The following is a 27,821-nucleotide window of genomic DNA, read 5'->3' as shown; positions in this document are numbered from 1 at the left end:
TAAAAATAAAAAAAGAAAATCAAATAATTAAATAAAAAATATTCTTTGGTGAAATAGCCAGCATTAAAATGCATGTTAATAGTTCGAATAGTTCAAGCAAGTTTGTTTTAATTTAGTGGGGTTAGTTATAGAGGCTGTTCATATGCCCTTCTCTTTGATCCTCAGCCTCTCTGCCTTGCAGCCCATCTCCTCATTCAGCATGTGCATCAGTCCAACTGCAAACAAATAAGAGGGTCAAAAGTAGTCTATATCTTCTCCCCAAATGAGATGCTCAATTATGGTGATTTATGTAATTCCAAACCTGGATGATGGACCCTTTTCACATTTCTACACTGTGCAAGAAATCCGTAAAAAAAAATATGACACAATGTACTTTATTAGGAATTTTCCATATTTATTTTATACAGGTGTTTTACCCATATTTAGAATTTTGCACTTCATTGCATTGTTAATGGGAATGTCTGTAAAATTACTGGACAATTACCAATGCATTTTCCTTTTATTTTCTTTTTTTATACAGGGTAGGGTTCTCAAAAATGGAAGTCTTCATAGTTTTTTGCGTTCCCATTTCCCCTAATAGCAGAAGAGAAAAAATCCATGATAGCGTTTCTATGACTTTCCAAAACAGCCAAAAAATATCAAGAGATTCAAAACGTTGGTCAGAAAGAGAGAAGGATGTCACTCCCTTAGCCATTGTATTAGAAACACTAACACAACAGCAGTTAACCAGTTTTCAGTAATTTAATGCCAAGGTAATAAAACAAAGTATAGTGTTGTACATTACATTTCCTGTAATGTACAACACTAAAAAAACATGTACATTAAACTTAAAAAACATTGCTAGATTTACAATAATAGCTGTGGGAATGTGTCATCACAGTCTGTGAAAATGGTCCATTTTCTTTCATCTGTGGAACACAAAGGATGTCAGTGGGGTCCAAAACAGCAAATTTGACCCTATAGACCATTAATCAGGTTAGACACCATGTTGAATTTAACACGGTTGAAAACGAGAATGTGAGGAACAGACTTGCAGTCTTTACAATGGTCGTAGATCATGTAATTTTCACAACTCACAACCTTTAAAACTTTTTTATGGTGTTTTTGTCTACTGAAAGTTTTTCCCCCAGAAAGACTGTTGAACACACTGTACTTCTATCCTCACAGCCTCATTTTCATTCCTGTAAAAAATTAAATATGGTGCCTCCTTGACTAAGATCTATTTAAGCCATATGCACATTTGAAATAGCATGAGTAAATGTTGATAGAATTTTTGGGTGAACTATCCCTTTAAGACTATGATCTTTCACTAGGATATGACCTCACAATGAATGCCTTGTTATACATTCATCATCCCTTAATCAATAGATCAGAGATCCGGCATGAAGGAATACTTACCATAAATTATTTTTCTCATCTGATTATTTGAGAACAAAAAAGATTCTCACTGTCTCACACGTGACCTTAACCTCAGCCATGTACATACTCGCCACTATTTTTAAAGAACTGAGTAAACTGGGAGAACTGAGATTAATCCGAGTGATTGAGATGAGCATTGATGCATGGTCTCAGCATTAATATCTATGCATGCAGTTATGGGACAGGTTCCAGCTTTATATGACATGCAGTTCAGGTAATGGACAGCATGGAGGGGATTGTAAGGAATACAGCACTCCTCTGCCTTACTGACATAGCTAGAGCGCACTGACCATGTGTTTACGGTACAACGGTGGACCTAAGAGATTGTTTAGGCCACTTGTCATGGCATTCATTCATCATTCTAATGGACAGAACTGGAGTACACAATTCAAGCAGAATTTTCTACATTTGCTTTTCTCTTGCACCTTCACAAATTCCAATATATACTTTTTGAAAAGCTGATTCTCCTTTCATCACAATTGTTTCTACTGGACTATATTTGAAAACAAACACTTGTTTTCAGTAGTTCTTGTTTCCTAAGCACATGCTTTCTAACTTCTCTGTCCCTTTAAACTGAACTCTGAACCTTTCAGGCATTACGTAATACTTTTTTCCTTCATTGACATGATTGGTAACTGCTAATGTGAGAGGTAACTTGATGTATATGTATGTTTAACTCTGACATGATTGTAAAAAATGAATAAATCCAGATTTTGTTTATGAAAAAACAGGTGTAATAGATCTCTGAAAGTAATTTACAGTAATTTAATGCTCTTTTGTATACATTTTGATAGTTTGAGTTTGTGAGAGTAAAATCAATATCTTTAAACATGTACTGTCAACCAGGGCATCTATTGATCAATTGAGTTAAACTGGACTTGTTAGAAATAACGCTGTGGCAGTTATCAGCTGAACTGTATAACCATGATATAATTAAACTGTAAATGCACTATTTATAGAATAGTGTAGATTCAGAAAGATAGAAATTTCAAAAGGACAGCATTTATTAGAAATAGTATTGTTGTAATGTATATGTAATACATCATTGCTGAATAAAAGTAGTTTCTTTACAAAAAAAAATAAAAAATAAAAAAATCTTACTTCCCCAAACTTTTGAATTATAGTTAGTACAAGCACAAAATGTAGTCCAAGATATTACATTATCTGTGTGGTAAATTGTTTGGTATAAGATATAATAATTATAACAACACAATTAGCCTAAATCTAATGTTTTTAACATAATTAAATATAATTAACAATAAAATCTAATGTTTAATACACACATCCTGTAGAGGGTCTAGATGTGTCAATGAAAACACTGAAGAACAAAATTAGTGTTTCAGCCACACTTAAAAAAAGTGACTGTCATTGCATTAGAAAACTAAATCTCAAGCCAAGTGGTTTGTAAAACAATATGTTCAATGTTCAAGAGTCAGACAAAAAAGTATTTAGATACTACACCTGCCTTTATACACCCAACAATCAGGTTCAGTGGTTATTAGGAAATCCCAATTTTGAAACATAATTTGTTTGCAGACTCCATTTGATTCAGTACTTTGTATGTAATGTAAATAAATCCACACATCCATCCAAACACATTTTGCGCAAGTAGGACCCACTGTGGCAATATCAATGATGCCACCTTGGAAATTTATAAAACCATCTGTAAATATAAGCTTACAACAAATACTAAAAGAAAACTCAAAAATAATGCCACAGTGGATAATAGTTCAAAACTATGTAGAGCAGTATCAAGAGGAATTATTCATATTTACGGATGGATCAAAGCAGCCGGAAACAGGCCGTACTGGTGCAGCAATTTTTATTCCTCGGTATGAAGCTAAAAAGCTTGATGTGGAGCAGGCACAGGCACTCCAGAGCATTTGTACCAGAGCATTTAAAACATCACCAGTAACTGCATTACAGGTGGAAGCAGGAGAGATGCCGCTACGTATTAGGAGGGTCAAGATCATGTTGGCGTATTGGACTAATTTACAAGGACATAGTATGGTGCACCCCACAAAAGCTGTCTTGCAAGAATGCGCAGAGCATAATAAAAGCAATTTTTACAGTTTTGGATGGGTGGGGAATGCTAAGGCTCAAAATGCAGGTCTCAATCAGTTGCAAGTAGGACCCACTGTGGCAATATCAATGATGCCACCCTGGAAATTTATAAAACCATCTGTAAATATAAGCTTACAACAAATACTAAAAGAAAACTCAAAAATAATGCCACAGTGGATAATAGTTCAAAACTATGTAGAGCAGTATCAAGAGGAATTATTCATATTTACGGATGGATCAAAGCAGCCGGAAACAGGCCGTACTGGTGCAGCATTTTTTATTCCTCGGTATGAAGTAGTAGTCAAAAAGAGGACAACAGACTACCTGTCAGTTTACACTGTGGAGTTAGTAGCAATTTTACTGGCATTAGGGTGGGTGGAAGAAAATAATCAGAACCAAGGTGTCGTTATAGCCTCAGACAGTTTATCAGCATTATTAAGCATTCAATCTGGGAGAGCGTCATGTAGACAAGACCTCATTTACCAAATACTCCACTTGCTTCTCACACTTCATAATAAGGGAATGGCTGTCTCCTTCCTTTGGGTTCCTGCCCATGTAGGGGTGGAAGGAAATGAAGTTGTGGATATGCTAGCAAAAAACTCTACAAAGCATGAAACAATAGATGTACACATACCAATAAGTAGAGCAGAGGTCAAAACCGTCATAAAGCAACATTCATTTAAAATATGGCAGGAATATTGGAACACAGCAGATACAGGACGTCATTTATACAGTATACAGAATCAAGTAGTCACAACCATGAGGAAGGGCAGAAGCCCAAGGGAGGAGATGTTAGTCTCACGTACCAAAAAACATACAGAAACAACTGTTCAGTCTTACCTGTGAAAGATAATACCCCGAGGTCTGTTTTTATTATTGTGCGACGGTTTGTAGATGCCCAAGCTGCCGACGAGTCAGGTATGTTTTCGCCTGTCCTGATATGAGAGTTGCCCGCACCAATATGGCGGCGACGTTGACGTGCGGTCGAGCGGCCAATGAGGAGTCTAGGTATTTATTATGTCTATGGGAACACCCTTCTCGGATATGCGGTCATGACAAAGGAGAGCCGCTCCACTAGAGGGCGATACACTTTAAATCTCATTTGAAACCCACATTCTCGTGTGACGTAATCCTCTCCGTTTCAGTATGGCAGGCAGGCCCTCATCTAGAGATCTCAGTACATCAAGACGATTTATACGGTGTATTCTGAACTAACAGTCGTGTGTATGTGTAGTGATCGACGATCGCTGGCCGTTAAGTGTTTCAGAGATCCTCTCATGGGATTGTCCAGAGAGACGGGCGCTCGGATAGTGTGATTTCGGGGGAGTACTGCGTGTTCCTTGCTGATGTGGACCGTGTTTGGTTGGAGCTTTACGCTTTCTCTGTTTACGAAACTCGTGAGCTCATCAGCGGTCCTTCTTCTGTATTTATGTTTGTATCGGGGGTGAGCGAAGTCAAGTCATTTGGTATGCGGCGGAAGCTGTTCTTTTTTTGTTTTTATATCATAATCAAACACTAAATTTATGTTGGTTTAACGGTAGGTGTTTTTCAGTTATAAGGCTGTTTCTCAAAACCCAGTGAGATGTAAACACTGCTTTGATTTAACGGCATTTAATCTAATAGTTATATATTTTAAAGACATTACATTTTAAGTAGCTTTAACGTTGTTTGATAGTTTTTGTTCATTATTTCCAGTGTGGCTTCATTTTAGTTTAGTCGCTTTACATTAGTTTCTTCCCCCGGGTTTTTAGTTGCCCTGCTAAAGTAGTTTCCACTATAGTAGAACATTGTATATTAGGCGTGCGTGCGTGCGTGCGTGCGTTCGTTCAGTGTTTGTATGACGTTCGGGGTCTTCATTTTATTTTTCTCGTGTGTCTTTGTAGATACTTTGGATGTTTTACTGCTCTCAGGAAAGAAAATGTGCGCTATGAACCGGCAGTGAACGTCAGTTGTGTTACTTTATAAACGCATGTGCACCAGAGCGATGGAGAGTGACTGTAGGATCCCTATGGCATGTCTGAGACCCCGGATACTGGCCCTGCATGCTTTATTCTGGGGCTTAGTGTCCCTTAGGTGAGAAAAATTACAGATTTTTATACAGATTTACCACAAGTGATTCTCTTCTAATGCTCTGTACTGCGAAACAAAGCTTTGATCATGTTCATTCATTTCATGTTTAATTTTTTTTTATCCTTTTTTTTTTCTCTAGAGTGTTTGGAGCAGCACTTCTTAGCGATGAGAAGGCAGCAGGTACTTTAAAAAATCAGGATTTCATCAAAGATTGTTCTTCTAAAGCATATCAAGTTCATAGTTGCAATTGTCCTTATGTTTTTCTTTTGTAGTTGCAGTGACAAAGGCAGTGACAGCGCCATGTTGGCAGCTGGAGGAGTTTGTGGTGGCTAAAGATTGCAGTGCATGCGAAGGTTTGCAATCGGTGAGCGTGTACACACACACAACTGTTCAAAAGTTTGGGGTTAGTAAGATTTATTTTATGTTTTTTAATAAAAATAAAAAAAGTCGTGCTAACCGAGGCCACATTTATTTATTTTTGCAACAGTAGCATTGTGAAATATTACAATTTAAAATAGCTGTTTTCTATTTTAAAATGCAATTTATTCCTGTAATGATTTATGCAATTTTTGCGATAGTGTATTGAGTCGTTTTGTTTTGTCACCATGTTCTAAACAGGAAATTTATTACATTTAATAAAAGTCACAGTAGCTTCCCCAATAGCTACAACTTAAATGTCTGTTTAGTGCTGCATAAAGTTCACATTTAATCGTGGGGAAGTCGTGGCCTAATGGTTAGAGAGTCGGACTCGTAACCCAAGGTTGCGGGTTCGAGTCTCGTACCGGCAGGGATTGTAGATGGGGGGAGTGAATGTACAGTGCTCTCTTCCACCTTCAATACCACGACTGAGGTGCCATTGATCAAGGCACCGAACCCCCAACTGCTCCCCGGGCACCGCAGCAAAAAAATGGCTGCCCACTGCTCCGGGTGTGTGTTCACTGCTGTGTGTGTGCACTTTGGATGGGCTAAATGCAGAGCACTAATTCCTAGTATGGGTTACCATACTTGGCCACATGTCACTTCACTCACTCACTCAGTTTGGATGGCAAAATAGCAAATATTTTTCTGGCTTACAATATTATTAATCCAGCTGGCTAAAAATTAAGAAAAATACACGAATTTAACTCTTTCTCTTTGTTTTCCATTCAGCTGTCGCTCTACCAAAATGGAGGAGCATCTCTTTTGGAAATTTGAGGGCGTGATGCTGGCTCTCACTGTTGTCTTTGCAATAATGGTGGTTGCTAGGCAACGCTCACTTGACCGCCAAGCCTCAGACAAGGTTCGGCGACAGATAGAATCTATTTAGTAGACCGGACTGTACTAAAAGTTAATTGGCCTGTGGCCTGGTGTTATAAACTCTCAACAAAGGGCATAACCCCACAGTCCATGGAGGCTTCCAGACTTTATCACTGGTTTAATCTTACTGGACGCACAAAGACAAAGCTGTGAATGGGCACAATGTGCTCTTTCTCCCCAGACTGACGTTACTTGTGGATGCTGCTTCTGTGCAGGATTTAACTAACTAGATGTGAATCTCAAGATCATCCCTTCAAATCAGCAAAAATTATGCAAGACAGGATTCTAGTCCCTATTTTGTAACAAAAGATGTACAGCTCTGCATATACCTGTTCTTTCAAATGCTGTGAAGGTGGTGTGTGTAGAACAAAATATGGGTGTGTGTGTGTGTTGCATGTTTTCAATCATCCAAAAGCACATCAAGTATTTTGTCAAGCTGAGAATGAACTGTATGTCTGTATGAAAGTCTTGAAAGGAGACAATTCTTCTTGAAAGAAGACATAAAAAATTGTCTTGAAAGTTTCATTAGGATGGGTTTATGTTAGACGGTGAGTTTCAGTGAATATCAAAGTTTTGAACATTAAAGGGGTCATGAACTGCATTTTTTTATTATTTTATAATGTTCTCTGAGATTCAGTTATAATGTTAGTGTGATTTTACATCAACAAACATAATTTAGAAGTAACAGGCTTTTCAAAAACAGATTTTCTATGCTGTTTTTGAGCCTCTCTGTTGAAAGGTCTGTATTTATAGGCGGGGCACATTCAAGATGAGCAAGTAAACACCCACTGCTGTGATTGGCTAACAATTTTGCTTATTAAAATAACAGATGGACAGTGCTGTGATGTACTCTGAAAACAACATAGGTTGTTTGGGTTAAAAAAGTATAAATACTAAGTATATATCTAACGGTCCGGAACAGACGTGGTAAAAGCATGTTTACTCACACTTCTGTGTTACGACATTACTTATGGATCCACTATAGTCAGGCATCATCGTTTACTTTCAGTCTCTGAAAAGCCTGCAGCATACTGTCTTGTTTAAAAAATAAATCCGTAGCAAAGTCAAGCAAGCAACCAGTGTTTCACTGACGCGATCTGGAGCTCTTTGCTAATTTTACCGTTTACACCGGACGCGAGCGGCGCAACGTGACTATAGACAACAGAACCCATTATAATCTGCGATTCTGTCTACACTGGATGCGGCACGGCACGGATTGACACAACAAACCCCCGACAGTAAACTGATGTCCCGCTCTATTTCTGACATACAAACATTCGCGCCGCTTCTGACCTGAAAGACAAATTGATTCGCGACATGACGCAACAACGCTCACGTCCAATCTAAATACGGTGTTAGGATCACAAGGAAGACAATTCAAATAATATTTTTCACAACTTACATTACACAGTGTCTTGTAAACTTGTAATGTCATATGTATGGTACTGTTCGAGTAATTCTGTGTTTGCGTCTGTCTAGTATTTCCTCTCCTCCTCCTACAAGTGTGTATCAGTGGGTGGGGCTAAAGAGGTTTACTTTCAGTCTCTGAAAAGCCTGCAGCATACTGTCTTGTTTAAAAAATAAATCCGTAGCAAAGTCAAGCAAGCAACCAGTGTTTCACTGACGCGATCTGGAGCTCTTTGCTAATTTTACCGTTTACACCGGACGCGAGCGGCGCAACGTGACTATAGACAACAGAACCCATTATAATCTGCGATTCTGTCTACACTGGATGCGGCACGGCACGGATTGACACAACAAACCCCCGACAGTAAACTGATGTCCCGCTCTATTTCTGACATACAAACATTCGCGCCGCTTCTGACCTGAAAGACAAATTGATTCGCGACATGACGCAACAACGCTCACGTCCAATCTAAATACGGTGTTAGGATCACAAGGAAGACAATTCAAATAATATTTTTCACAACTTACATTACACAGTGTCTTGTAAACTTGTAAACTTGTAATGTCATATGTATGGTACTGTTGGAGTAATTCTGTGTTTGCGTCTGTCTAGTATTTCCTCTCCTCCTCCTACAAGCGTGTATCAGTGGGTGGGGCTAAAGAGGCAGTGATGTAGAAGCAGGCGTTGATCTTCTCCTGCGGAAGTGGTGCTTAGACACACTATTACGTCATAAAGTGGCACATTCCAAAATGAGTCGTTTTCTGGGTTTGGTTTCAATAACTTTGGCTAAAAACTTTTGTTTTTAACGAGAAAGTTTCGAGTTTTGAAACTTACAGGATGATTTTTATAGTACCATTGACCTGTAATATGTCAAAAGATCAAGAGAAATTTGATTTCTGACCTCTTTAATGGTAATTTAATTAATCTTTTATGTGCAGTTGCTGTTTGTTAAATCCTTATTTTCAGTAGGCTTATATACTTTTTTAGTGTTTTTGGCACATTCTTTAGACTTGTAGGTGCCCTTTATTACATTTTTATTTATTTTATTTTTTTCTTTCATGGTGTTTACTTTCAGTCTTTGCCCTCCTGAGTGAAAAGGAATATTTTATATAAAATTATGTGAACAAACGTCTTGGTTCATAATGTCAGTCTCAAAAATACCAGCTCTGTACTCATATCTGACTGATATATGCAAGACTGCATTGTAGTGTATGTTAAAGCTGCTTGACTTGAAATGAAGAGGATAAGATGTGTTGTACATTCTTATTTTATTACATTTTTTTAAGCACTTCACAGCAAAATTCAATATTGCATATGCTTCTCATTTATTGAAGGTGATAGTGATATTTTGTGCTATCATCTTCAGAAAGACTTTACTCTCCTGGTTTTGGGTACAGAGGTACATTTCTAACTTTTCCCCACACATTTATTTACATTATGATTGGTTTGACAGAATAATGCCTTTTTGTTAAAGGCTGATTGGTGTTTTTTCTCCACAAGCCATGTGAAATTGATCAAGCTTAGCCCCATGGCTGATTTTAATGATCTACCTGAAATGTAAAAGGTGTATTTTTATGAAAGATAAGTGACATTTCCTGTCCTCTTATGATAATGAACTAAGGAATAAATTGGAAAAAGAAATTGTCTGCCTTAGTTTTTCTATTGTCACATGATTCTATTATGATGGAATATTATGTATTGTGTGATGAAAGTAAAAAAAGAGAGGTCACAAACTCCATAAAAAGAAATGAGTGCACTTTGATCCTTTTGAGCAGGAGCAGATGTGGCCATGCTGAGAATATGTCATAGCAGAACAGAACTTTGCTGTGTTACACTGTGGAGAGGAAGAAAAGGACAAATGGTAAGAAATACGTATCAACTTCACACCTCGTGTTTTTGCTCAAGTTTTCAGATTGACTTGAACCCAGAGTTTCCTACCCTGCAAAACCCTATAGGGACTTGGAATTGTATAATTTGATTTAAAAAAAAAAAAAGTTTAAGCACTTAAAGTAAAGAATTTGCAGTCAAAGTGTTCAACTTCTACTACAAGCCTTTGTTTTTGTTTTTGTTTTTTTGTGGTCTACCTTTTTATGTTCACCCAGAAATGAAAATGTTTTGTATTCAAGTTCCAAAGCTGTATGAATTAATTTCTTCTGTTGAATACAAAAGATGGTATTTTAAAGAATGTTGCTAACCAAACAGTTGCAGGTTGACATCCTAAGTATTTTTCCATACTATGGAAGTAAGTGGCTGCAACCAACTGTGGATACAAACATTGTTCAAAATATCTTCTTTTTTTTCTCTGTTGAACAGAACAAAGAATCTCATACACGTTTGAAACAGAGGGTGATGACACAAGTTATTATTTATTGAGTGAACTAGGCCTATACCTTTAATTCCAAACTTTTGCTTGAGTTATATGACTTTCATGCAGATTATACACGACAGTCGTGTTTGTACCAGTATACAGACTAATAATAAGCAAAAAAAATAAGTACCAGAACTGTTATCCTCCTCCTTTTCAGACGTCTGCATACGCCTGGAAGACGGTTGAACTTTCTCTTCAAAATTGGCACTAGCTGTCTTTGAAGGTTTTCTTTATATTCTGTCACAGCTCTTGTCTGTAATAAACAGTAAGTTTTCCGATTATCCAACGATCTGTAGAATAAAATGCACTCGCGCAATATTTCAACTCACCGCTTCTGTCGCGTCGTCAGTGAACGGTCTGGACGGTTCGTAGTCTGGCGGTCTTGAATCCACGCCACTGAGTTTAGAATACATGTATACAGCACAGTGAAGCGCTACGAGAAGTATAGATAAATTTGACATTATATTTGTATTATAGTCACGTAGGAGTGCTTCTAGTAGCGAGGGGTCCGGCACGAGTTTTCACGCAAAGACTTGTGGAACTTAATAGGTCTTACCTGCTTCTGCGTCACATGAGGTGATTGATCCCCCCTGCTGATCGACTGAAGAGCGGGATGATGAGATTTTCCAGGATTTATCAAGGCCATTATATGTAGATTTCCCTTCCCTTTGCGACATTTACTTGACTTTATGTAATGGTGATTGGTGGCCACATTATAACCCGTGGACAGATCTCGCAGTAGCCTAATCCTCTTTGTTTCAAAAGCCTCGTTCAAAAGAGGATTTAAGAAGCAGAATGCGTCTGGATCTAGATCCGGGCTTTTCAACCAGGGATCTGCTTGCATTATGTAGGCTAATGTAGGCTAGTTCTTCTTATTGTAAAGCGTTTCTGAGAAAATGTATATCTTTGTTAAAATATACATATATAATTAAAGTATCAATAATTTTTACATATAGCCTAAACGTACGTTTCAGTATAACCACAAAAGTTATCTTACAAGTTAAACACTAACAAGTAACCATAGCAACTGTACGCTGCTCGAGCGCTTTCCGATCGGTATCGGACTGTAAAACATAAATATATATATATATATATATATATAGCATTGTCACTGCATTATAACAAATATAATCACAAAATTTAAGATTAATTTTGGATGCGCGAGAAGAACCTCAACAGATTGCGCACCAATTACTGACATTTAAACAGTTAAACCACTGAAAGCCTTAATTATAAGACTCACTAGAATCCAATGATTAATGATTATTCAAATCGGGATTTTAGTTGTTGATCATGACACTTTGTTCATCATCATTGATCGCACCCATTATGCCTGTAATAATACGCCTCAGTTCAGATCTTGTTCTAACAGTTATACGGTTTTAGTTAAATTATAAACGCACAGACAATGTATACATACTTTTCATTTAGACAATATTCAGAACGAATGAGTCTTAAATACATTTCATTAACTTAAAATAAACACGTTTAATCATATAAACATGTAGTGTAAGTTATGTAGTAGGCTACAGGTTACGAACAATAGAACAGTATCAATACATCACCCATGTAATTTCACGCATATAATTAAACCGTTAAATAGATGAGGTGTCCCAAGCATTTCTGTCACGAGTTTCTAAACACAGTGCCTGAGAGAGAAGAGAGTTGCGCGAGCTCCATCAGTAGCAGCGCAAGAAGAAAGTATTGCAGGCTGTTCCTCGCATGCAATCACACAGTCGCCCGATGCGCGGTCCGTGCTTCATGGCGCAGCGCTCCCCCACCTCACACTAACAAACATGGTGCATCGCATTAGATATTTTTCTAGTCAGCCTCTTTTACTTGATGATAAACGCTATTTCAAAGGGAAAAATAAGAGGAATGTCTTTACCCTGGGAATGACGCTAGCTTTTTTCTCCACAGATATCCGATTGTCCTGATCTCCATCCAAAAGTTCATCGAGCGCCTCAGCCTAAACACAAACGGCGAGAAAGCAAGTCCGAAGATATATAGATTAGAAAAACAATTATTTAAAGATACGTTTCTGAGATAGTCTGATATTTTATCCAAGTAAATCGTATTGTGAACATTATAGTTGCATCAAATTTCACGCGACTTTCATAGTGACGAACATATAGCTTCACTTAAAATACCTGAACCCATGCAAGTGAACTCAGTCCTGAATTTTTATTTATTTTTTGCTCGTCACATAGGCCTACTGTTTTTCTGATGTTGCGCAAACTTTTTTTTCATCAACAGGTTGAAAATGTATTTGTTGAGCTATGCCATATGACACTCTCACTTATTCTCTTACCAGGTCTCTTTTGATGAACTGCTCGTCTTGTGCGGTCACTCGGTTGTCCAGTGACATCTGACCCCTGCAGACGCACAGTAGCGAGAGGAAAACGCTCAGGTAAACCGCCGCGCGGACGCTGTCCATGGTGCTGAATGCTTTGGCGTTTGTAAGGTAAAGCTGAGATTTAATATGCAAAATCCTTTTTAATACTATTTTCTGTTCTAGCGATACCAGCGTTGAAAGTTTTTCTCGGCGCTTGTGCTCTTGCTGCCGCTTTCTATTGCTTCACTGGGTTGCTGGGAAACTTTCTCTATTTATACAATGTTCCTGCTACCTGATGTATTCACGTAACGTCACTACACCCGTATTCAGTTGGCTGCTTTTTTAAGAACCAGCTGGGAGTCAGTTTGAATCAAAGATGGTATCGCTTTGACATCCGTGCAATTTAAATCCGCTGAAAATTTGTATAATTTATTTATGCAATTGTTTGATTGTTTGACATGACTCTTCAATTTTAAAAAAACAAAACAAATAACACAAAGAGTTTTTTTTTGGCAAGAATAACATAGAAGAACTGTTTTAGGTTCCTTGAAAAAACTTTCAGTGAGCAATTCTTAAAATAAACGTTTTTATAATCTCAATAAAACATTTTCACTATAAATTGCCATTTTTAAGACCATTTTAAGAGTGTAGAGTGAATTTACGTAAACTGGGCAACCTTGTGACATTATTAAGATTACCTGTAAGATCATAAAGTACAGTATGTCTTTATATTCCATTCTCACTATTTAAAAAAATGCATGACTCCTTAAGCATGTCTTTCATTCTAAAATTTTATCTTAGCATTTTCTCTGTTTATTTTTTTATCAAAAATTCTGTGAACCTCTAACAATAGTGAGTACAATAGTTAGAATCGACAATAGTAAATGTGTGCAGTAAAACATTAGCATTAATGAAAGGGTTTTTGATGAAAGGTTTTATGGATCACCTCTCTGAGTGGGCAGTCAATTCCACTGATGCCAGGAAGGTTACACACCTCTAGTTGGCAACGGCTGTTCACCAATATATTCAACATGTAATTATTTATATATATATATATATATATATATATATATATATATATATATAAATAAATAACAGTCATTGCTCATGTATATTCACACATAGAATATTATCTGTGTCCAGGTGTCACATTGGTTTGTGACCTACATTTCACAGTGCTGAAGATGCCATCAGATATGTTGTTATTCATTGAATATCTGCTGTATGTCTATGACCTATATCTCATCTGTCAATGCTCTTTAGAATAAAAATGGATCAATTTTCATCCAACAATGCCTTGTTCTGACCTTTGTATGCCAAAGTTTACTCAAAAAGTGTGAAATGTTCTGTGTTTGACAACACTGTTTTTTTTCCGAGTAGGGATGCAGTATGTGAGTATTTTGGCATCTTGAATGGAGAGAATGTTTAGAACTGTAAAAAGTGATGTGAAGAAATGACAGAAGAGTTATTATCCAACATCACAAGCTTAGATGTTTAAATGTGATGTGAAAAGAAACAGAATGCATCTTATATTTGATACTTTCTCTGAATCTTTTATCTCTTAAATTGACTATGTAATTATTTTATTAAATGTAGTCTTGCCTTTTGCCCGTTTATTATTTTAAATCTCTTTTCAAATAATTACCTGGCAAATATGAACTGAAGGATCAAGCATAGCTAATAATTACATCAAAACAGAAATATGATGCAAAAATTATAGGTCATTTTTTTTATCTCACAGTTCAAGTATTTAATGTATTCTAAGTATTCTAAGAATTCTCCTAATTCATTCACATTATTTCACTCTGGGTGTTTTTCCCATAATGTCCTGAGCAGACCATGACAGGATGAAGATAGCTTCTCGACAATGTCTTACATTCTGATTAGGTGCGGTCAGATGTCTGACATTTTCACCACCTCACTGTGTCTCATTTCTCTCCTCTGAAGGAGTCACTCATCTTCTCAACAGCTCGTAATTAAAGCTCCGCTCTACTCATGCCAAAGCTCACATTCTTGTGAAAACGGAAGAGAGGGAGCCATTAAAGGAAAGGTATATGTATTTATTTAAGTGTGAACATAAGTGGCTCATTCATACCAGATCTTCAAGACATCTATACCACTAGTGTATAATGAATTTATCAACACTTAGTCAAGAGTTCAAATTTATCAGTTCTGTCACCTTAAATAATTAATGAAAATTTGCAGACAATTTACATACCCTCAGGCCAGATGAGTTTGAGTTTGTTTCTTCATAAGAACCAATTTGGAGAGAAATAGCATTACATCATTTGCTTACCAATGGATCATCTGCAGTGCATGGGTGCCGTCAGAATAAGAGTCCAGACCGCTGATAAAAACATCATAATAACCGACAAGTAATCCTCATGACTTCAATTAACATCTTGTGAAGCGAAAAGCTATTTGTAAGAAACAAATCCCTTAAGGTGTTTTTATTTAATATTGCTTCCTCCAGTGAAAAAGACATATTGTCAGAATCAGGGGAGAAATATGCACAGGTCAAGCACTGTTTATAAACAAAACCAGTCCAAAACAGTTCTAAACAAACTGTTGGTGGATTTTGATATGAAAAGACAACAGGGGATGGACTTTTTCACTGGAGGTAGCATTATTATGGATCATGAACTGGATTTGATTATTACAAACACACATCTTTTAACTTCACAAGACATTAATTGATTACTTGTGGATTATTGTGATGATTTTATCAGCAGTTTGGACTCTCATTCTGATGGCACCCATTCACTGCAGAGGATCCATTGGTGAGCAAGTGCTGTAATGATAAATTTCTCCAAATCTGCTTCGATGAAGCAATAAGCTCATCTACATCTCGGATGGCCTTCGTGTGAGTACAGTTTAAGCAAATGATCAATTTTGGTGGAACTATTCTTTTAACAGAGCTAAGACTACTTTTATCTTTCATCTTTAACCTCCCACAGAAATAAGCCTTTTGATGTATATGGTTAATATACATATAAACACATACAATAAAATGGCATTAAAATCCATTCACTTGCTCTCTATATGTGATGTGATTTCAGAAAGGTAAAAAAAAATAACATTCAACAGTATCATCAGTTTAAAAGGTGTCCAAGTGAAAACAGTCCAAGTATCAACATCAGGATAAAACTGATATTTACTGTAATTAACACAAATTACAGCTGATAATTTAAATACCTGATACAATGTGGTCCTTCACTGAGAGAAGTTTGTGTGTGTATGCGTGCGTGTTCATGTGTGTGCGCTGATTGTTTGCTCCTTGCATTATTCATCAGCGCTGGATCTGCCACAGATCCACATCTCTGGATTGTCAGGCCATTATTCAACCCTTCACCTGGTTAGCTCAGTAACCTTGTGGAGCACACAGAGTCAGGTTTATACAAAATGTATGACCTGATGCATCTGGAATCAAATGGAAGACCTTACCCAGAAGACGCATGTTCTCCGACATCACAAATCAGTCCATGAATGTAAATGCCACTATTGTACACAAACATGTGCATCCCATATTTGCCATTCAGATACAACCATAGATAGTGTCAAGGACCCTAATTGCTCATTCTTGAATGTGTGTGTGTATTTTGTGTATTTTGTGTCTTTTCCTCCAAAATCAGTAAATCTTTAATTTAAAGACCTAGGAAATGTATTGTGTTAATCAAACTAAAAGGTAAAATCCTGTCAATTCCTTCAAATAGTTTTTCACTGGCAAAACTATATAGATATTTGTCTGTAAATATACATGCATGAACTGATAGCCTTGTCACTGGGGCAGTACCCTTAAAGGAACAACTTTGTTCCTTATCTACTGCTAAAAATTGCATAATAGTACCTTATAGTAGTAATATGTACCCTTAAGTTACCGTTTGGTGATAAATGAGGTACAAAGATCATGGTCATTCCAAAACCTATATGACTTTCTTCAGTGGGACATAAACGAAACCGTTTCAATTCCCACTGACATCCATTGTATTTTTCATCAATGGAAGTCAATAGGAACCAAAACTGTTTCGTAACCAACATTCTTTATAGTATGTTTCGTTTTTGGGTGAACTGTCTGTTTTAGGTTACTGATAAGCTTCTGTAACCCTAAAAGTATAATTTTAGCATATTTTTTCTGTTTCATACTAAAAAAAGAACCTTCAGATCAGAGCTTCAAATTAGCTTAGAGTAAACCTGTCAAGATCACACTTTTAACTAATGTGGTGCAAACATTTCTGACACTGATGATCTGATATAATCAAATATGACATGCCAAGAAAGCATCCTGAGAGAAGTCACATAATAATTTTGCCATCAAATGATTTGAATCACAACGTAAACACCATCACAGAACCCATTAAATAGATTCAACTGACAGACCTCAACAGTTTTTAAAGGCGGGATGTGAAGAATGCATTGTGACATCATCATTTGAAGTGATACGTTGTAACTGTGGCTAAGTCTCGCCAGCTGTTTGCTTGCATTGATCAATTACAATGGCAAATAACATTTCTGATTCTGTTGGCTCCTGATGGCTTTGGTGTGTTTAGAATAAAACTGAAAGTGATCTGACTGTGCACGATGAGAGATGAAGAAAAACTCGCCTCATCTCTCCTTTTCTGCGCCGTCCTCAATTGGTCTTTACCTTATGATTGTCAAAACTGATATGAAAGTGTTGATATGGAAACACAATGGGGCAGGAAAACAGAGAACATGAAATGAATCATTACTGGAGCATGACCATGAGTGCGGATGATCAGTTATACTGGATGAAACATCAGAATGGCTGTATAAGCCCATCGATTCACAAATTAAATGTAAAAACGTAACATGACAGAGATTAAAAAAGGACTTTATTAGATCTTTGTAGATAACTGAGTTTAAATACAGGTTTCTATTAAATTATAGTGAAGTTAAAGACTCACAGAACCAGTTTTCTCAGTTTAAGACCAACCTCACTACACTGTGATTTAATGATTCAATGATTTAATATAACAGAATCAACCTTACTACATTAGGTTACTTATGTTAATCTGGTTCTTATTCATCACAGTAGTGTCTCTTTACTGACACTGATTGGCCTGGATGCATGAAACTGGTTTACTAACTGACACTGATTCAAATCAAAGACATTGAGGTTTGTTACATCAGGTACTGCTTGTTTAGGTATTTTATTTTTCACTCATTCTATTTGAATTGGTGAATAGCACATACTGTACATCACTCTAGATAATGCTGTTGTGTCTGTGGTATGCAGATTGTGTTTGTTGTTAAGTTGTTTGGTTTGATTTTTTCATTTAAAAGCACCTTTATGTTTATGCTGTTGATGCACCTAAGCTGACTGAAAATGCTATATGAATTTTTTGTTGTTGCTATTATTATTAAGAGTTAGTCAACTGCATGATGCAACTGATCATGTGATTTCGACATGGTGGCACCCATTAGAAGATGATTTCTGTCTCTAGACTGGTGTATCTGGAGTTTTCATCTCATGTGATTGTCATTTTAAGCATATTTCAACAATGAGCAACTTTTTTGCGATTATAATTTTGTGCACGACCTGAAAAGTCATGTTTGGTGAGCAAGTCAGAGAACCCTGCTGAAGAAAAAAAAAAACAGTAGAAACCCTCATAGACTTTATAATGGTTTTAATAGTTAAAATGGCAATTGCATTGGTTTTAATGGAAGCTGTAATGGTCCCTGTGGGTCTGTACTGGTAATGTGTTGCCTTCTATTGGAGACATGTTAAAACCACTAAAATAAAATGGAATATGGCCCAAAACACTACAGGCAATGGTTTTAATGGTTAACAGTTGATGGTTTGTAATGTTTGTAATGGGATTTGTAGTGGAAAGCATTGGATCTTCTGTGATGGTTTCTATTGTTTTGGGGGTTTTTTCAGCAGGGAAAAGACTGCAAATTTATCTGAGCAATTGTAGTCTGGTACCCTGTCTGAAAGTCAGTCTGATCTATTCCTCATTCCTTATCCTTTAGGAGCCAGTCTTTAAAAAGAGAACATATCGGCTAACTAAAACGTCAGATTCAGCCAGTGAGAATTTCCGGAGCAGAACTGACTCCCTTTATCGGAAGCACATCTCAGAGAGCTGCTTAAAAATGAGCAGTACAGAACATAAACTGTCTGAAGAGTTCTGATAAGAATCCATTTTAGATATCGCCTGTCATCAGCGCTGAGTCAAGTTACAATGTTTCTGACCTTACTCTGTTTGTTTATAAACACCCCCAGATGCCTCTTGTCTGTGTTTTCTCCCACTGACCTATTGACTCTTCTTCTGCAGGCGTTATAGCAGAGTAACAGCTAAATCATGAATATTTTACAGATTGTTGCTGAATTGGGCTGACGCATGTACAGGCTGCATGAGATTTTTTCTCCTGTTTTAATGATCTGATTGACACCCACTGTCAGCAGTTAAATTAATAAGTGCAGAGAAGAGGCTGGAAGTTAATGTGTGCTGTTGATACAGAAGGGCTATTCCTGACACATTTGCTTTGAATTAGGTAATGCTGACTAACCACTGACTATCTTTAAGAATGTGACCCAGAATTGTATTTGTCTCCTTACTGATGAAGGCATGAATGTATGGCTTTGAATACAGAACAACCGGACTGCATTTGAAAAATTATAGCAGGTTTAAAAGACATAATATCCTGAATCATGAATAATAACTTTTTTTTCCAGCATGTTTTGTATAATCTGTGTGATCTCAGTCATTAGGGAAATTAAGACAGCAGTGTATTACTTGAAAAAATATTTATTCAGTATTGGTAACAACACATAAAAAAGCTCATCTGGTTCACAAATTCATGTGCATTTTGGTGCAAATCACCAACCTTATTTGTAAAAAAAAAAAAAAAAAAAAAAAGAATAATAAATTCAAACAAAATAAAAAATGTGCTCATTATCTTGGATTACTGAAGAAAAGGTGAGGCATAGAAGTGCAGTGGCGAAGAAAGTGCCTACATGTAATATCTGCAAGAGGTCATGATGTTTTAAATAACTAGAAAAGCTCAATCTAATTGTAAAACTTTAGAGTGTTTCTACAGTTTCCCAAACATAACATGAATCCAGGTACGTTTGTGTAAAGATTTGGTTTAAGATAAAATTGACATTAAAATTGTATATTATGTAACAATGATGTCTGATTTGCCTGTTTCTCAGTTACATCTTTGACACATTTATTTTTGCCATGGCAATCAAAGTGTGCACATTATAGATAAAAATAAGCTTAAACTGACAAAGTCTCATAAAAGAGACAAATCTATTAAAATTCCTTTGATTTTTTGCCAAAAAAAAATACATTATTTTATATGGCAATGGACAGCCAGCACATCTGTTCAATTTAAAAAAAGAGAGAAGTGTCTTGTTTTTCTCAGTTTCTTTGTTATTCAGGCTCCTCAAATCACCTCCTGTGAGTCACAACCTGAAAGAATACCCACAAAAGAACCTGTCATTTAGTTTAGCCCCATTTCACATTCATATTCCATTCCACTGATCCAGCCTATGAGACCTCTGACCTCTGTGTGCCTGTTTTGTGGTGACAAAGAATAGCGAACAATGTGTCTTTTCATTTACAGCTTGCAAGCCGTGTGTTGTCATGATTTGTCATGGATCCGCTGCTGTTTTTGCTTGAGCTCTTTGAGTGTGTGTTCATGAGCATGTGTGTGTCTGCATGTACTGGATGTCCACATGTCTTTCGTTCAGGTTATCTGTCCATCTGCTCTTCTTCTTCGTGGACTTCTAGAATAATTGGAGAAACAGAAAGCCACTGAGTCTAAAATATTAAAAGATGTTATCGCTTGTTTATTGGCTAGATATATATCTCATGATGAGTGCAGTTGTATTAGGTGGAGTGCAGAGAGCACATAAAGCAATGTACCGCAGCTTAATGAGTGTCAAGAAGTCTAATCATTTTAATCATTTCTGAGGCTTCCAGACAATCGTTTCAAATCACAGGACATTGCTCCTGCCCTGTGTTGCTCCTGTTACACCACCCATGTTCGAGTGCCCTCTGCAGGCTCCAAAGAGAATCACACAACGGTTCACCACTGTTTCAGCATGCCATTAAAATAAATTCGTTCACATATAGGCCTATGCTATTCTAGTAGACTACGTAGTCTGTACAGTCAAAAGAAAACATTTTTTTTTTTTTTTTTTAAAGAACTTTATGATATAAAAAATGTTCTACACATAACATTAACATTCATTTAGGTATGCACAATATATATTTTATATTATATTGTTTTTTTTTAATGTGTCTCTGGTTTTTTTTTACGATATAGATAATTTAGCACTAACTTTAAGGGATAACTATAGGTTACAGAAACCCGAGCACTATATATTCCTACTTTTAAGTGCCCATGTCGGAATGATAACAAAAATAGTAGGCTACAGCCTCCTTATTAATGTCACTTCAAAACGCGCAGGAAACACTGTTTCAGACTACACACATAACCTCTCTTACATACCTTATTAATCATTCATGATTTTTTTTTTTTTTTTTTTTTTGCCTTTTTTAGTAGTCAGTTATCTAAGCTAAGTTTTTAAAAGACTTCCTAAACAGAATCGTAATTCTATCCTGTTGTTGTTGTGAGCACTTATTTTTTTTCTAATTCAGACACAACAATTAGCAGAATTTTAAATAGGATAGGTATTTATCTTTCATACCGTAGCCTTCATCATGTTGAGATACACTTTTAGCATACAAATCATTTTAGATTGAAGTGTTTTAACAAGCCTATCCTTTTAGTGTAGATACAGTATATAGGCTAATATTTATCAGTATAGGCCAGAATTTCAATATGAGTGCATCCCTGATTAATTTAGCCTATTCTGGGAATGAATTTCCCACAAGTAGCTAAATGAACACTGCATTGTGACTTCTACATTAGATTCAGGTATATTTTACTCACCTGTTCAGATTGTGTAACAGGGTCCTGTAATGTGCATGGTGTCTCCTATAGTAGTCTGAGCAGCTGATGAACCATCAGAACCAAAGTAAGAAGGGAACACACAGGCGTCGACTGAGATGCCTAAATAATATTAATTAAAAAAAGGTATTGCGTCAATATACAGGTTCAAGGTTCATTTATTAATAAAGCACATTTAAAAACAGCCACAAGACTGACCAAAGTGCTGTACTTAATAAAATATAACCATAAACACATAAAAAATAAATAATAAAACATGTAAATGTAAAAGGCTAAAAAAGAATGACAGATAAGCATTCTGAAGACAGAGTAATAATCAAGACCATAATACAGTATAATGAGAAAGGGATATTAGTAGGCCAGATTGAACAAGTGTGTTTTTAAAAGGGACTCGAAAATAGATAGGGAAGGTGCCACTCTAATCTGTAATGGCAGATTGTTCCATAACCAAGGCCCAGCCACAGAAAAAGCTTGATTCCCTCTACGTTTAAGTCTGGACTGAGGGACTAAAAGGAGATTCTGATCACTGGATATTAGACTTCTAGTGGGAGTATAAAAATGCAACATCTCTGAGAGATAACTAGGGGCTTGGTTATGTAAAGATTTATACACCAGTAAGAGAATTTTAAAATCGATTCTAAATAGGCAGCCAATGGAGGGCCCTGGGTGATGTGGTCACATTTGTAGCTGCCAAACAAGGTTGCGATTTTGGTAGATGCTCTTGGTTTAAGCTTGTGATGGATTGTGAATTATAAAAAAAAGATTCTGTTTAATGTATTGTATTAAAGGGATAGTCGCATTGTATTTTTGTCCACACAATGAAAATCAATGGGAACTGAAACTGTTTGGTTACCAACAATCTTCAAAGTATCTTCTTCTATGTTCCTCAGAAGAAAGAAAGTCATATGGGGTTGGAACGACATTAGGGTGAGTAAATGAAGTTTCATTTTTGGGTCAACTGTCTCTTTAATGTACAATATTTAGAGATCTGTGATGAGAGGAAGTCTCAAAAAGGAACATTAGTGAGTTGGATCACACTTTTGTAATGCTTCCCGTTGCACTTCTTATTTTCTTATATGACTTTAACAACATTTAGATTTTTTCTTCTCTTATGTTCTTCCAACTATGTAGTTTGTACATTCGATACTAGTAGACACATTCATTAGTTCAAGCAGATCATGTGCTTTTGTGTTCTATAGTTCTCTCCAATATGTGGTGCAGTGTGACAAAGTGTTTTATTATCTGATATTTTTTCAATTGTGTGTTTAAAGCAGATGTTGCAAATGAAATGCATTTGCATTCTCACAGGAATTCAAATCACTTTGTATAATTAGAAGCTTGTTTAATTAAATGTGCATGCTTAAATAGGTTGAGTGTGGCACTGCTGGGACCATCTTCCCCTCTATATTTCCTCTATTTGCAGATGCCTTCCTTTAATGCAGAGCAGAGCTATTGTTTAACTTCCCAACACATGAGGATAAGAAGCAGATGGAGCTTTCAAAGGAATTCATGTTTTTAAAAATAATAGGGACACCTGTTTACATTCGTGTTCACTCCCAGTTTGCCATGTCAGCAGGTCTGTAGTGTCTCATCAGACTCACACCACGGCTAATCTAATAAAAAATGACATTTCACCTAGCAGAGTTTTATTGCACTCATTAAACATGAATATTATCTCCTCCACTGATATTTTCACAGCATACAGTGCTGGCATTAAACACAGAGATGGGTATTTAATTTCTAATTGCCACATAGCATAAATGTGTTTTATGGAAACGATGTGCTCTTGAAATTGTCCAGATATTTTAAGAGTTAAGCAAGTCAGGATTTCACAACGTTTGTTTCTTTTCCTGGGGTTTAAGAACAGGTCAGTGACATATTTATCTCATATTTTACAAAAGATAACACTTCTGTATTACTGAGCAGATTTATCATTTGTTTGCCGTTTTGCGAATACATGGTTTAAGACGCTGAACATCTGACCTCAGCGTTTCGAAGTCCTGTCTGTTTGGAGGAGTTCTGTCCGCCCACAAAAATGGTAAAGTAATCCAGCCCCCTTTCATAATCCCATCTCAAAGACACAAGGCCTTTGTTTCTCAGGAAAGACAAACCACATTACTCAGGACTATATTGGCTGCTGTGACACATGTGAGTGTTTTGTGTATTCAGCATATTGTAATGCGTCAAGAAGTATAACAGAAATGGTTCAAGAAATACCTGATCCTTATCAAAGATTGTGGGCTCAGTAGGCTTTTCTTCATGCACACCTCCATCTGTTTCTTTTTTTATTTCTGTAAAGCTTGTTTCTCCTCCGCTATCCATCCCTTCTCCCATTAAAAACTTCTCTAGTTCTTCACTGCTGGCATTGCCTAGTGACACAGATACAGATATAGGTCATAAAAAAACGAGCAATGGTTAAGCTTCATGCAAGTAAATGAACACATACACTACTGTACTGTTCAAAAGTTTGGGGTTAGTTTGATTTTTTTTATGTATTTGAAAGAAGTCTCTTATGCTTAGCAAGGTTGCATTTATTTGATCAAAAATACAGTAAAAACTGAAATATTGTGTAATATTATTATATTATATTATAATATTATTATCTGTTTAAATATATTTTAAAATGTAATTTATTGTATCCTTGCTGAATAAAGTATTTTTATAAAGATTCATAAAACATGCACAAAGTATGAAATCTATCTACAAAAGACATCATACTTATATGATATATTAATCATCACTGATGATGATCAGTATATATTGATATGATCTTCCTATAGTTACGCTCCATATGACTGGTAAGTCAAATCTCAAATAACTGAAAAATTAGTGTTTACTATTGTCATTTTGCATTATTGACACACTATTTTCCTAATTAATGCTGTTCAGTTGCTTTGACACAATCTGTATTGTTAAAAGCGCTATATAAATAAAGGTGACTTGACTTGACTTGACTATAGTTATATATTGAGACTTTTCTTGGTTTATTGTGAACAGTCCCGTTAAACTGAATTTACTCACCTAATAAATTCTGAAAAGCAAAGTCTACTACAGAATTTTATAACTTTTTTTTGCAAGAAATATTTGCATAATTAGTGTATGACTAAGATTTATTTTAAACCATTAATTCCTGTTCAGTGCCATGGAGGAGCCGATGTCCTGCTGTAATAATAAATGACACTGACTCTGGGGTGCAGTTAGGTGACCCCTCAGCCCTCAGTCTAATGGTAGAGATAACTAGGGGGTCTATGACTAGAACAAGGGGGATCTCTGGCCCACTTGCCCCACTGTAATTCAAATTGCCATTAGCTCTTATACTTATAGTCTAATCAAGTCTGAGGAACAAAATGATCAAATTTAAACAAACCTAATGTAAATGTGATTATTTGAAGGTGTGTTGGATAATAAAATGTGAAATGATATTAAAAATGTGAAACAATTGAAAACCTACTGAAGAACGAGTATTCGAATGTTGAATTGTACTCATACTCCGGGGTTTGAGTGGAATCATAGTCAAAATTATATTGGTTATCCTCGACACCTGCAAAGACAAAACAGATTCAATTTAGCTACATTTATGTCAAACCTTACGTTTTACATGGAAAGCAATGTGAAAGTCAGTTTCTGGACAGATCACTTAACATGTCTGTCCTTCTGATAATGTTACATTCACACAAGTCAGACAGTGACTGTCACAGCATGTTAGCCATCAATTATGACTTGTCTTCATTTCACAAATACAATTAATGCTTTGAACATTATCTGGCCATCTTTACTGCATCACAGCTCAGCCACCTCGCTGAACCATAGAGGACATTGTTTCCCATTGAAAAGAAGCAGTGTCAGTAACTTGAGATCTTTGTATTGCTTCTGACATACTATTGCCATTTGTCAGTTATGTGAGACTATCCACCATGACATTCTTTCTTCCCAAGCATCCTGTCTTTTCCTGATATATGTGATACTGTGAGATTACTAGAGACTGAGATGTTAATGAATGAAGAGTCAGCAGGCTCAAGAGATCAGGAAGACATTTGGTTAACATATTTTTCTGCAACTTTTTCTCAGGATTTATTTAGATTTAATAACTTAGTCTTACTAGTGCAGCTGCATCACCGTTGAAAAATTTGGGGTCTATGAGATTTTTTACATAATACAAGTTTTTGAAAGAAGTCTCTCATGCTTACTAAGGCTGTATATTATGATGACAAATTATATTGTGAAATATTATTAAAATTAAAAATACCTTTTCTATTTTATTATATTTTAAAATGTAATTTATTCCTTTAATGGTAAAGCTGAATTTTTAGCAGCCATTACTCCAGTCTTCAGTGTCACATGATCCTTCAGAAATCCTTCTAATAAGCTAATTTGCTGGTGGAGAAAAATTTCTTCTTTTTATTAATGTTGAAATCAGTTGTGCTGCTTAATATTTTTGTGGAAACTGTAATACATTTTTTTCAGGATTTTTTGATAAATAGAAAGTTCAAAAGAACAGCATTTTGTACATTTTTATTTTAGCATTTTTTGTAAATGATAAGTGTCTTTACTGTCACTTTTGATCAGTTGAATGCATCCTTGCTGAATACTAATTTATTTCATTTTCAAAAAAGAAAAAAAAAAGAAAACAAAAGAAAGAAAGAAAAACAAAAAACATTCTGACCCGACACTTTTGAATAGTATTGTATGTCATATATCTTTCAAAATAAAATTAATAAGATCCAAAATGTATTTTATTCTCGTGTGGGAATGCTTTGAAAAGGAAACTGTTCTTTCTTAATTCAGTAACAGGCAGACATGGAGCATCCACTTCAGGATCATGGCTGGCACTATAAAAAGCATCAGTCTCTTGATGATTATTCCTCAGGATCATATGAAAATCTTCTAAACCGTTGGGTCATCGTGTATTTATGGGACTTAAAGGCCCTGGACACAGTACCGCTGCTCCCTATACGCAGAGTACGCAGTTTGCGTAGGGCACCAACTCCCAGGGGGGCACCATCCCAGTTGCTCAAAAAAAAAACTTTCGTTCTATATTTATATTAAAATTAACATACATATACATAAATAAAAATATAAACATGAACATATGTCATTATAAAAAATGCATTTTACACACAACGCGTACTTAAAATTATTTAAAATGCATTATATAAAAACAACGAGGCAATAATGATTGGTTAGTTAATAATTATATGGTTTCATTGAATAACACTGTTAAAATACATAATGTAATACAAAATAAACAATTTATGTACATTACATATTACAAATGCCTGTAAAAGGCGCCAAAGGCCTGGTAATTGCTGCTGTTACACTTACAGGATGATCAAATCCCTGTTTAATATTGACCAAACATTTAGGCTAATTAAAATATCCACTTAATCTTTAATTTTTGGCCGCCTTTTTGCAATAGAAATGCTACAGCCTCTATAATTTCTTCAATAAAAACATGTGGACATCACAACCCTTACAAAAATGAACCATGGTTTTTTTTGTAGTAAAACTGCTTAATTTTTTTTTGCGTGATTTCTAAATGCTTGAGACTATAAAATCAATCAGACAATTGTCAAATTAAAATTAAAATTATATAAAAATAAAATTATTTGTAAAGAATATAATTTAATTACAATTTAGTTATTTATTTACTTTTATATGTTATTAAAGTTCTATTTTGACCCCTATAGTAGGTGTTTTTTTTATTTTTTACTTCCATAATATTTGACGGAGGGGGCACAACAATACAATTCTGCTTAGGACACCCATTTGGCCAGCAGCGGCCCTGCCTGGACACACAGGAGTCCCTTAAGTGCTGACCCTCCACAAAACTCGGTTTTAAAGTACAGATGATGGGACCTGACCCGAGAATCTACTTCCTTAGGCTGAAAAAATTATCTGGCAGGTTTTTCCCCCTGCCT

At 36.0% G+C, this 27,821-nt stretch overlaps 1 protein-coding gene and 1 long non-coding RNA gene across 2 annotated transcripts; one reads left to right on the top strand and one right to left on the bottom strand.

Moving 5' to 3' along the window:
- The first annotated feature begins 7,680 nt into the window (after window positions 1-7,680).
- Window positions 7,681-9,898, top strand: LOC107696593 (uncharacterized). The gene is made up of 2 exons (XR_001635097.1): window positions 7,681-7,846; window positions 8,380-9,898. It is a non-coding gene; the product is annotated as an uncharacterized LOC107696593 (long non-coding RNA).
- A 2,376-nt stretch (window positions 9,899-12,274) lies between these two features.
- Window positions 12,275-13,062, bottom strand: LOC107696592 (cocaine- and amphetamine-regulated transcript protein-like). Its single transcript, XM_016497007.1, has 3 exons — window positions 12,937-13,062; window positions 12,514-12,594; window positions 12,275-12,412 (listed from the first exon to the last, which is right to left on the bottom strand). Exons 1-3 carry the CDS (start codon window positions 13,060-13,062, stop codon window positions 12,305-12,307), a joined length of 315 nt encoding a protein of 104 aa, XP_016352493.1. The 3' UTR covers window positions 12,275-12,304.
- Between the last annotated feature and the right edge of the window lie 14,759 nt (window positions 13,063-27,821).

Source organism: Sinocyclocheilus anshuiensis, unplaced genomic scaffold (assembly GCF_001515605.1).
Source record: "Sinocyclocheilus anshuiensis isolate Anshui unplaced genomic scaffold, SAMN03320099.WGS_v1.1 scaffold590, whole genome shotgun sequence".
NCBI classification, from domain to species: domain Eukaryota; kingdom Metazoa; phylum Chordata; class Actinopteri; order Cypriniformes; family Cyprinidae; genus Sinocyclocheilus; species Sinocyclocheilus anshuiensis.
Note: the sequence above shows the minus strand (reverse complement) of the source record. Positions and strands in the feature narration are given on the sequence as shown.

Excerpts from the sequence above, each read along its gene's own strand:
- LOC107696592 (XM_016497007.1), bottom strand. The coding sequence starts at position 13,062 with ATGGACAGCGTCCGCGCGGCGGTTTACCTGAGCGTTTTCCTCTCGCTA. Across the intron at positions 12,595-12,936 it reads AGTTCATCAAAAGAGACCTG|GCTGAGGCGCTCGATGAACT; the intron begins GTAAGAGAATAA and ends GTTTGTGTTTAG. Across the intron at positions 12,413-12,513 it reads AAGCTAGCGTCATTCCCAGG|TGTGAGGTGGGGGAGCGCTG; the intron begins GTAAAGACATTC and ends CATGTTTGTTAG.